Consider the following 12,197-nt stretch of genomic DNA (forward strand, 5'->3'; position numbering starts at 1 on the left):
CTCCCACCAGCAACCCTCAGTTTCTTTTGTGAGATTAAGAGTCACTTATGGTTTGTCTCCCTCCCAATCCCATCTTGCTTCATTTACTCTTCTCCTATCCCCTTAACCCCCATGTTGCATCTCCTCTCCCTCATATCAGGGAGATCATATGATAGTTGTCTTTCTCCGATTGACTTATTTCGCTAAGCATGATACCCTCTAGTTCCATCCACGTCGTCGCTAATGGCAAGATTTCATTTCTTTTGATGGCTGCATAGTATTCCATTGTGTATATATACCACTTCTTCTTTATCCATTCGTCTGTTGATGGACATCTAGGTTCTTTCCATAGTTTGGCTATTGTAGACATTGCTGCTATAAACATTCGGGTGCATGTGCCCCTTCGGATCACTATGTTTGTATCCTGAGGGTAAATACCCAGCAGTGCAATTGCTGGGTCATAGGGTAGTTCTATTTTCAACATTTTGAGGAACCTCCATGCTGTTTTCCAGAGTGGTTGCACCCGCTTGCATTCCCACCAACAGTGTAGGAGGGTTCCCCTTTCTCTGCATCCTGGCCAGCATCTGTCATTTCTCGACTTGTTAATTTTAGCCATTCTGACTGGTGTGAGGTGATATCTCATTGTGGTTTTGATTTGTATTTCCCTGATGCCGAGTGATATGGAGCACTTTTTCATGTGTCTGTTGGCCATCTGGATGTCTTCTTTGCAGAAATGCCTGTTCATGTCTTCTGCCCATTTCTTGATTGGATTATTTGTTCTTTGGGTGTTGAGTTTGCTAAGTTCTTTATAGATTCTGGACACTAGCCCTTTATCTGATATGTCGTTTGCAAATATCTTCTCCCATTCTGTCAGTTGTCTTTTGGTTTTGTTAACTGTTACCTTTGCTGTGCAAAAGCTTTTGATCTTCATAAAATCCCAATACTTCATTTTTGCCCTTGCTTCCCTTGCCTTTGGCGATGTTCCTAGGAAGATGTTGCTGCGGCTGAGGTCGAAGAGGTTGCTGCCTGGGTTCTCCTCAAGGATTTTGATGGATTCCTTTCTCACATTGAGGTCCTTCATCCATTTTGAGTCCATTTTCATGTGTGGTGTAAGGGAATGATCCAATTTCATTTTTCTGCATGTTGCTGTCCAATTTTCCCAACACCATTTATTGAAGAGGCTGTCTTTTTTCCATTGGACATTCTTTCTTGCTTTGTCAAAGATTAATTGACCATAGAGTTGAGGGTCTGTTTCTGGGGTCTCTATTCTGTTCCATTGATCTATGTGTCTGTTTTTGTGCCAGTACCATGCTGTCTTGATGATGACAGCTTTGTAGTAGAGCTTGAAGTCTGGAATTGTGATGCCACCAACTTTGGCTTTCTTTTTCAATATTCCTTTGGCTATTCGAGGTCTTTTCTGGTTCCATATAAATGTTAGGATTATTTGTTCCATTTCTTGGGAAAAAATGGATGGTACTTTGATAGGAATTGCATTAAATGTGTAGATTGCTTTAGGTAGCATAGACATTTTCACAATATTTATTCTTCCAATCCAGGAGCATGGAACATTTTTCCATTTCTTTGTGTCTTCCTCAATTTCTTTCATGAGTACTTTATAGTTTTCTGTGTATAGATTCTTAGTCTCTTTGGTTAGGTTTATTCCTAGGTATCTTATAGTTTTGGGTGCAATGGTAAATGGGATTGACTCCTTAATTTCTCTTTCTTCTGTCTTGTTGTTGGTGTAGAGAAATGCGACTGATTTCTGTGCATTGATTTTATATCCTGACACTTTACTGAATTCCCGTACAAGTTCTAGCAGTTTTGGAGTGGAGTCTTTTGGCTTTTCCACATATAGTATCATATCATCTGCGAAGAGTGATAGTTTGACTTCTTCTTTGCCGATTTGGATGCCTTTAATTTCTTTTTGTGGTCTGATTGCTGAGGCTAGGACTTCTAGTACTATGTTGAATAGCAGTGGTGATAACGGACATCCCTGCCGTGTTCCTGACCTTAGAGGAAAAGCTTTCAGTTTTTCTCCATTGAGAATGATATTTGCAATGGGTTTTTCATAGATGGCTTTGATAATATTGAGGTATGTGCCCTCTATCCCTACACTTGGAAGAGTTTTGATCAGGAAGGGATGTTGTACTTTGTCAAATGCTTTTTCAGCATCTATGGAGAGTATCATATGGTTCTTGTTCTTTTATTAATGTGTTGTATCACATTGATTGATTTGCGGATGTTGAACCAACCTTGCAGCCCTGGAATACATCCCACTTGGTCGGGGTGAATAATCCTTTTAATGTACTGTTAAATCCTATTGGCTAGTATTTTGGTGAGAATTTTTGCATCTGGGTTCATCAAGGATATTGGTCTGTAGTTCTCTTTTTTAATGAGATCCTTGTCTGGTTTTGGGATCAAGGTGATGCTGGCCTCATAAAATGAGTTTGGAAGTTTTCCTTCCATTTCTATTTTTTGGAACAGTTTTAGAATAGGAATTAGTTCTTCCTTAAATGTTTGGTAGAATTCCCCCGGGAAGCCATCTGGCCCTGGGCTTTTGTTTGTTTGGAGATTTTTGATGACTGTTTCAATCTCCTTACTGGTTATGGGTCTGTTCAGGCTTTCTATTTCTTCCTGGTTCAGTTGTGGTAGTTTATATGTCTCTAGGAATGCATCCATTTCTTCCAGATTGTCAAATTTGTTGGCATAGAGTTGCTCATAATATGTTCTTATGATTGTCTGTATTTCTTTGGTGTTAGTTGTGATCTCTCCTCTTTCATTCATGATTTTATTTATTTGGGTCCTTTTTCTTTTCTTTTTGATAAGTCTGGCCAGGGGTTTATCAATCTTATTAATTCTTTCAAAGAACCAGCTCCTAGTTTCGTTGATTTGCTCTATTGTTTTTTGGTTTCTATTTCATTGATTTCTGCTCTGATCTTTATGATTTCTCTTCTCCTGCTGGGTTTAGGGTTTCTTTCTTGTTCTTTCCCCAGCTCCTTTAGGTGTAGGGTTAGGTTGTGTACCTGAGACCTTTCTTGTTTCTTGAGAAAGGCTTGTACCGCTATATATTTTCCTCTCAGGACTGCCTTTGCTGTGTCCCACAGATTTTGAACCGTTGTGTTTTCATTATCATTTGTTTCCATGAATTTTTTCAATTCTTCTTTAATTTCCTGGTTGACCCATTCATTCTTTAGAAGGATGCTGTTTATGGTCTCCATGTATTTGGGTTCTTTCCAAATTTCCTCTTGTGATTGAGTTCTAGCTTCAGAGCATTGTGGTCTGAAAATATGCAGGGAATGATCCCAATCTTTTGATACCGGTTGAGACCTGATTTAGGACCCAGGATGTGATCTATTCTGGAGAATGTTCCATGGGCACTAGAGAAGAATGTGTATTCTGTTGCTTTGGCACGAAATGTTCTGAATATATCTGTGATAACCATCTGGTCCAGTGTGTCATTTAAGGCCTTTATTTCCTTGTTGATCTTTTGCTTGATCTGTCCATTTCAGTGAGGGAAGTGTTAAAGTCCCCTACTATTATTGTATTATTGTTGATGTGTTTCTTTGATTTTGTTATTAATTGGTTTATATAGTTGGCTGCTCCCACGTTAGGGGCATAGATAATTACAATTGTTAGATCTTCTTGTTGGACAGATCCTTTGAGTATGATATAGTGTCCTTCCTCATCTCTTATTATAGTCTTTGGCTTAAAATCTAATTGACCTGATATAAGGATTGCCACTCCTGCTTTCTTCTCATGTCCATTAGCATGGTAAATTCTTTTCCACCCCCTCACTTTAAATCTGAAGGTGTCTTCGGGTTTAAAATGAGTTTCTTGTAGGCAACATATAGATGGGTTTGGTTTTTTTATCCATTCTGATACCCTGTGTCTTTTGATTGGGGCATTTAGCCCATTAACATTCAGGGTAACTATTGAGAGAGATGAATTTAGTGCCATTGTATTGCCTGTAAGGTGACTGTTACTGTATATTGTTTCTGTTCCTTTCTGATCTACTAGTTTTAGGGTCTCTCTTTGCTTAGAGGACCCCTTTCAATATTTCCCGTAGAGCTGGTTTGGTGTTTGCAAATTCTTTCAGTTTTTGTTTGTCCTGGAAGCTTTTAATCTCTCCTTCTATTTTCAATGATAGCCTAGCTGGATATAGTATTCTTGGCTGCATGTTTTTCTCATTTAGTACTCTGAATATATCATGCCAGCTCTTTCTGGCCTGCCAGGTCTCTGTGGAGAAGTCTGCTGCCAATCTAATATTTTTACCATTGTATGTTACAGACTTCTTTTCCCGGGCTGCTTTCAGGATTTTCTCTTTGTCACTAAGACTTGTAAATTTTACTATTAGGTGACCTATTCTTATTGATTTTGAGGGGGGTTCTCTGAGCCTCCTGGATTTTGATGCTTGTTCCCTTTGCCATATTGGGGAAATTCTCTCCAATAATTCTCTCCAATATACCTTCTGCTCCCCTCTCTCTTTCTTCTTCTTCTGGAATCCCAATTCTTCGAATGTTGTTTCGTCTTATGGTGTCACTTATCTCTCGAATTCTGCCCTCGTGGTCCAGTAGCTGTTTGTCCCTCTTTTGCTCAGCTTCTTTATTCTCTGTCATTTGGTCTTCTATATCGTTAATTCTTTCTTCTGCCTCATTTATCCTAGCAGTGAGAGCCTCCATTTTTGATTGCACCTCATTAATAGCTTTTTTGATTTCAACTTGACTAGATTTTAGTTCTTTTATTTCTCCAGAAAGGGCTGTTATATCTCCCGAGAGGGTTTCTCTAATATCTTCCATGCCTTTTTCGAGCCCGGCTAGAACCTTGAGAATCGTCATTCTGAACTCTAGATCTGACATATTACCAATGTCTGTATGGATTAGGTCCCTAGCCTTTGGTACTGCCTCTTGTTCTTTTTTTTGTGGTGAATTTTTCCGCCTTGTCATTTTGTCCAGATAAGAGTATATGAAGGAACAAGTAAAATACTAAAAGGGTGGCAACAACCCCAGGAAAATATGCTTTAGCCAAATCAGAAGAGATCCCAAATCGTGAGGGTGGGGGGGGAAAGGGGATATAAAGAGGTTCAGAAAGAAGGAAAAAAAAAAAAGAAAGAAAGAAAGAAAAAAAAAAGAGAAACAAATAAAAGAAGAAAACCAATAATGAAAAAATATAAAACGGAAAAACATATATATATATAATATATATATTATATATATATATAATATATATATTAGATAAACTAGTTAAAAAACATTAAAAAAGAAAAGGGTAAAAGTTAAAAAAATTTAGGAGAAGAAGAGAAAAAAAAATTGAAAAAGAAAAAAAAATTAAATTAACTGCAAGACTAAAGAATCATGGGGAGAAAGCCATGAGTTCTGTGCTTTGCTTTCTCCTCCTCTGGAATTCCGCTGCTTTCCTTGGTATTGAAACTTCACTCCTTGGTAGGTGAACTTGGTCCCGGCTGGGTTTCTTGTTGATCTTCTTGGGGAGGGGCCTGTTGTAGTGATTCTCAAGTGTCTTTGCCCCAGGCGGAGTTGCACTGCCCTTACCAGGGGCCGGGCTGAGTAATCCGCTCGGGTTTGCTTTCGGGAGCTTTTGTTCCCTGAGCGCTTTCCATAGAGTTCCGGAGGTTGGGAATGAAGATGGCGGCCTCCCAGTCTCCGGCCTGGAGGAGCCGAGAGTCTGGGGCCCCACTCCTCAGTGCACCCTCAGAGAACAGCGCCCAATTGCTCCCGTCACCCTGACCTCCGTCCGCGCTCCGAGCTCACCGAGCCTGCGACCGATTCAAGGTAAACCCGAGCTTAGAGCTCACTCCTCGGCTCTGTCTCTGTAGCCGGCTTCCCCGTTCTAATACCTGTAAGCTCTGCAACACTCAGACACCCCCGATCCTTCTGTGACCCTGCGGGACCTGAGGCCACGCAGACCCCGCGTGTGCTTCACCCCGGTTAAGCCTCTGGAGCGATGTCCCTCAGCGGAACAGACTTTTAAAAGTCCTGATTTCGTGCTCCGTTGCTCCGCCGCTTGCCGGGAGCCGGCCGCACCCCCGCGGTCTATCTTCCCGAAGCTTTGGATTCACTTCTCCGCCAGTCCTACCTTTCAGAAAGTGGTTGATTTTCTGTTTCTAGAATTGCTGTTCTTCTCTTCGATCTCCCGTTGGATTTGTAGGTGTTTGCAACCTTCAGATAAGCTATCTAGCTGATCTCCCACTATCTGAAGTAGTCTCAGCCTGCTACTTCTCTGCCATTGACTCCTCCCCTTCAACTATATACTTTTAATATAAGTATTTTCCTTCCTTCTTCTTTACATTACACATAGGATATTCTTGAAATTTATAGTTAGGTTAATTTATATTACCCAAGAATCTTATTTCAGGATAATAAGGGAGCAATCCGAAATACACGACTTTGGGAGCAACTACCCCCAACGGGTTGGTAAGTGACTTACAGTATTTAAAAATCACAATATAAAAATACATAAATGGGGAAAAAAATCCCTCCCCATATAGCAGGACAGAAAAGAACAGCTATAGTGGTGAACTGCTTAAACATCAATGCAAAGCCATAATTATGAGGCAACATTTTTTATAACATTGAGGTCCATTAAAATAATGATAAATGATATTCTTCAATTCAAGGACAGAGGCAAAGCTAAATTCAATCAGAAATATTCCTGTTCTTCAAAGTTAACTCAGACATATAATACATCTCGGTTGAGGTCGAAGAAATAGATTCTTAGTCTCACAACAAAGTGCCTTGAGTCTGGAAGGTATCTCTATCATTTCTGACCTTTTGAGCTTTTACCTCTTTAAGTATCCCTGTGTGCTTCGATTTTGCTTTTAGAATTTTCTGAAATTCCTCAGATTCCATGTAGGCAAGTTGTTCTCTCCTTTTTTTCCTGGCAGGCTCTAATTCATCTTCAGCTAGAGCAGAAAGGAAACACAGTAGCTGTCACAGTGGAATTTCAGAAAGCCAGGCAGCCTCATGAACTCAGTTTCCTCTAGTTCTCTCCATCTCTGCCAGTCAGGCCCCTCAAACTTCATTTACCCCACTAGGTACCAGCAGAGGAAAACTCTTCAGGAGTGAACTGAGAAGTAAGCTCTAGAATATGGGGGATGGCAGATTTGACCACTGGATCAGAATCTCTTTCACCTTAAGATAGGAGTGGACTATGATGATAGGTAACATCAAAAAAAGTCTTTTTAAATAAATTGATGGTAAAGTATTACTGCCAGCTTCAGAGTTTTCAAAGTAAAAATGATAATTTACAAACAAAGAAATTCCACTGCTTTCAAAATCTTTACACTAATATATCTGTGTAAAGATCCATGAGTAATCTTTTTCTCAAGTTTTTAGATTATGCATAATTTCATTTCAATTTAATGTGCTTATAGAAAACGGTCCATTCCAGTTTGTAGAGATTCTACTTAGGTATCGTACAGAGAGGCCACTTTCAGTAAAACAATGACTTCCGGTATCAGGGATGGTGATTATGGTTTGGAACACCTCCTCACAGATGGTGGCCTTTCCCACTACTAACTCTGAAATCCCCAGTACCTTGAGGAGAAAAGGTGTTCTTTTCTACACGTTCCTTTACTTCCAGGACATCCTGGGGGTCCTTTTGCTTCTTTTTAATGCTGTTTGGGTCTGTTTTTGTAAGAATCTGGCCTCTTGCCCTTAATTTGGTTATAGCAGCTAACTAGGAAAAAAAGATAAAAATCTCAATTACGAGTCAGGTATCTGTCGCCCTATGTCCCTTTTCTAGTTATTAATCCAGTGAATTCTGCTTTCAAATACAAATCAGCAAAATATACCTTCTTTTTGCCTAACATTATTAACCCAGTTATTAAAATTTTAAAGCATGGAGACAGGTCTATAAGCTAATAAAATTTCAGTTTAAATATTAAGTTAAACATCACTTATACTGTGGGCTTCAGGACCCACAGAGGAATCACATAAACACTGTGGAAATTTGTTTTACAATTAAACAGAATGAGGATAGTGTCCTAGCTCTGCCACTTATTAGTTTGTAACCTTACACAAATTACTTAATTTTTCAGCCTCAGGTTCTACATTTATAAAACGGAGATGATAGTGTTTACTAGGTTGCGCAGATGAGATAGAGAATGAATGCAAAGCACAAACCTATACAAACAACATGTGTGTCTATATCACGGGTACATGTGCAATTATTCTGTTTTACAGTTTATTTGTTCAGTAATCTCTATACCCGACATGGGGCTCAAACTCATTACCCCGAGATCGCATGTGCACTTGTTATCACTATCATTACTGCAGGTGCAGCTTTGGCTTATAACAGGCCTTTGCCCTTCACGTGGTGCAGCGGCTAACTAGAACAAAGAGAGGACAGGCTCTAATTAGGGCTCAGAGTGGCTGAGGAAGAGGAGAGGGGGCTTCTGAGCACTCCCAACTTCCATGTCAATCAAAGTAATTTAGCTCCTGTGTAAGACTTCTTTTATTTATTTTAAAAGATGTGACAGAGGGAGACACAGCAAGAGAGGGAACACAAATGGGGGAGTGGGAGAGAGAGAATCAGGCTTTCCGCCAAGCAGGGAGCCCAATGTGGGGCTGGATCCCAGGACCCTGAGATCATGACCTGAGCCAAAAATAGACATTTGAAGACTGAGCCACCCAGATACCCCAAGATTTTATTTTGTAAGATTTCTTTTAAAGAAGGATTCTTTAAACAACCACTTTGCAATCTTGCCTTAACAAGTCCCAGAATTTGTTTCCTTTGGGCTAGCCAGCATTTAGGTCATCTCCCTCAGCCTCACAAGGAACAGTGTTGAGAACAGATAATATGCTTGGATTAAATCAATGTTGATACCATTATCACTTGAAATTCCTTTGACTCTAATTATCATGGTCAAGAAATAGCTGTTACTGTCTGTCTTTCCTAATCATAGATACAAAAAGTTTGCAACTCCAGCTATGTCCTACAGGATGCAAATTCAAATGTTGAAAATAGATGCCACTTACCTTTTTGGCTTCTGCTAAAGCACTCAGTTTTGGTCTTGGTGGTGGTGACTCATCAAAAAAGAGAACATCATCTCCTTCTGAGATGCCTCGCCCAAGCTTGGGCATCTGTGTAGCTGGCGTTCCTTCCAGGCTGGGCAACGCAACCCCCATTTGCAAAGACTGAGAAGGGGCCCGTTGAGAGGAGGGTGGCACAGCTGGGCTCTTGACCCCACTTGAGCTTTGGAGAAATCTTTAAGGAAATACACAGCCACAGATACGCAGACTGAGACACTGTAGGCTAGGCCACCAGCTGATAAGTAGTCATTAGTAAATAAGCTGCCGCTTCTTGGTCAAGAATTCAGATTAGCACACACTGAGAACATGCTGGCTTTACTAACTCTGGTTAACAGATTATTCATTGATGAGTTCTCATTTCACCAGTTTAGAACTGATTACTATTTTTGCTAACTGGCTTTCTAGTGGGTGCCTCTCTATAGAACACAGCCCCGAAGGTGAGATGTGGGCTGTCTTCCTAGCTCTCTGGTTAGCTGGGACCTTCAGGAACTTGTGGAATTTCTCTATATTTTAGTTTATTGGGAAGAGATAACACACAGGATACATCTGAAAGTCCTTCACGGAAAGAACCTATAATTTGCATGGTGATTATTTGGTAAATAGTCTTAAAGTCTAAAAGGCTATTGAAAAACAACAGTTGCCACAAACTATGCAGTCTAGAACTCTCATTTAATAAATGAAGAAATTAAGGCCCAAGACTCTATTGCTCGTGACAGGCTGAGGTCTAGCACTGGGTAATCCCAGGCCAGGATTGTTTTCACTACCACATGCCCGCTCCTGTAACCTCTCTGTGAGACCCTGACCAAAGAGATGTTTTATTTGGCTAGTAAAATTCTGAAAAACTTCCAATACCTTCAAATGAGTAGGTGACCCCTATTTCACACAAGGCCACAACTCCATGTATTATCTATTTACATCATGTGTAGTCACATGAAGAACACCTCTAGAGATATTCCATCAGCACCTCAAACTCACCTGCCTGAGGCCAAATCTATGCTCTGGACTTTTCCAAAGAGTTTCCTGGTGACATAAAGTTGACTTTCCTGTTTATTGACCATCTATCTTTCAGTGGCTCAGATTTGGGATAACTGTTTTAATGGGGGCAGAACAGGTGAGAGTCCAAACATGACTCCATCACCAACCAGTTCTCTGGCGCTCAGTTACATGACTCATAAAACAAGGATAACAGCCCCTCACAGATTATGTGAAGGCCTGAGTGAGACACTGTCTTTATGCGGTGCACGTCTTCATACACATGACACGTCTGTAGACTGTTACTCTTATCACTATTCTGGTAACTTGAGTGCAAGAATCTTTGATTCATCTACCTTCTGCACTGTTTTTCACTTGTTTCTGCTTCTAAAATGACTCTCCACTTTCAGTGCCTCATTTTTACCATCTACCTGAACAACTGCAAATTACTGGCTTAGCCTGTAATTTACAAATGAAATGTGGTAGAACTAAGAAATGAGAGGAAACAGGTCAACATGCGCTTTCCCCTTTTCCAAAACCCTCTTCGAGGGTTCCTTCTTTCTCTTCTTCCCTGGGGTGTTAATTACTGTAACCTGTCCCACCTGGTCTCAGATTTGATAGAAACAGAACTCGAAAGGCTATCTTCTTAGGTTAAGTTAAAATTACTTTTGAACTTTCAAAGTTAAAATGGTAGCCAACCCAAAATCTAAAGCCACATTTTGGAAACCCATTAAGACATTTTGAGGATCCCTGAGATGTAAATATGGAATATTAAAGTAGTTATTCTTACTGTTTCTGTATTTCTTCTGACCTCTTTTTCCTCATCTCCAGCATGTGCTGCTTCTGCTGCTTCAAGAGGGCTGATGCTGAGACAGACTGGAAAGCAGGTTTCGAGCTCCCCATCACCCCTGAAACACAAGCCACGGACTGAGTGGCTCCAAGGCGCCAGGAGAGCACAGACGTGGGGCTAGAGCAGGGACAGCTGACTCTACCTGATAACCTGGTTTTGGCTAAATGTTGTTTTAAGTTTCTGGCTCCAAACGTAGGCAAGTCCATCAGTTCCCTGAATTCCTCAGAGCAAGACAAGCTCTTCTGGGGTATTCCTGGAATATACAAACATCAGCTTTAGAGGATTCAAAGTTCTGGCAGTTTGAGATTATGTGACATCACTTTTAAAACTCTGCATTCACAACTTAGTCATTTGTAAATGCAGTAGGTGGAATGCCAAGAGAAAAAAAGAATCCTTAGCCTCTAGTAGACTAGTAGGACTGCAAAGGTGTGACAAATAGATCTTATTTCAAGGGATGATTAGGACACCAGTATCTGTATGGTCATTTCCTACACTACATCCGGAACGTTCGCTATGGGTAGGGTATGTCCTAGGCCCTCAACACTGTTAGGAACAAAGTCCCCAGTGAAAAGGGCAGAGGTGCCATTCTTTGAGTTACACCTTTTTTAATGAGAAGGTAACTGATGAGTATCACCAGTAACCTGATACTACCAATTTTAATACTGGACATTAAGAGTTAGAGCAGATACATCAAGAAAATCTACAAAGCATCTACTCAAAGACTCAGCCATGATTAATATGCTGTTTTTCCTTAAGATGCTGCAAAGCAAGGCTGATTGTTTCAGCTTAGGCCACATCACTCACTAGCTATAGTGATGAGTGGATATTTGTAACTTAGGGCATGAATAACTATGACCATTTTCAATCCTAAAGACTACATATTTAATCGCAGAAAGAAATACAGTATCAAGAAACAAAGTTACCAAGTTTTTGTTGGGTTTCCTGAATGATCAAGTCTGCCCCCTTAACGACCAGATCAGTCAGAGTGGTTTGAATCTTCTTTTTAGGAGCAACAGCAGCTGCACTGGAATGACAAGAGTCACCCCCCAAAAGGAAAGTCACTAAAATTCAATGCTCTGATGAGATAAAGGCACAGAAGTATTCATTTATTACAAATTATCAAAGTTTCTCAAAGCATTATATAAGAACTGTCGTAATACCACAATCCTACAGCATAGCTGGTGAATGCATTATGTCAGGCAACCTGCAAATTTGCTGGAGGCCATTCTGGAAAAGCAAGATGGCAAAAGAAATTAAAAAAATATGACACCACTTTGATCAAGTGGTCTGGAATTTATCTTAAAGAAATTAAGGAATAGGTAAAAACTTAGGATATTAATGAGCTAAAA

General features: G+C 40.2%; 1 protein-coding gene across 3 annotated transcripts in view; it reads right to left on the reverse strand.

The window, feature by feature from the left end:
* The window catches only part of MCM10 (minichromosome maintenance 10 replication initiation factor), a 50,971-nt gene that overhangs the window by 22,255 nt on the left and 16,519 nt on the right, over nt 1-12,197 (reverse strand). For all 3 annotated transcript variants that reach the window (XM_032837803.1, XM_032837802.1, XM_032837804.1), the window contains exons 11-16: nt 11,772-11,872; nt 10,991-11,101; nt 10,789-10,906; nt 8,973-9,201; nt 7,530-7,671; nt 6,777-6,895 (exon numbers count right to left, since the gene is read on the reverse strand). In XM_032837803.1, coding sequence (XP_032693694.1) covers nt 6,777-6,895; nt 7,530-7,671; nt 8,973-9,201; nt 10,789-10,906; nt 10,991-11,101; nt 11,772-11,872 — 820 coding nt within the window. The remainder of the gene's footprint in view (nt 1-6,776; nt 6,896-7,529; nt 7,672-8,972; nt 9,202-10,788; nt 10,907-10,990; nt 11,102-11,771; nt 11,873-12,197) is intronic.

Source organism: Lontra canadensis, unplaced genomic scaffold, assembly GCF_010015895.1.
Source record: "Lontra canadensis isolate GAN:19392208 unplaced genomic scaffold, GSC_riverotter_1.0 scaffold100, whole genome shotgun sequence".
Classification (NCBI taxonomy): Eukaryota; Metazoa; Chordata; class Mammalia; order Carnivora; family Mustelidae; genus Lontra; species Lontra canadensis.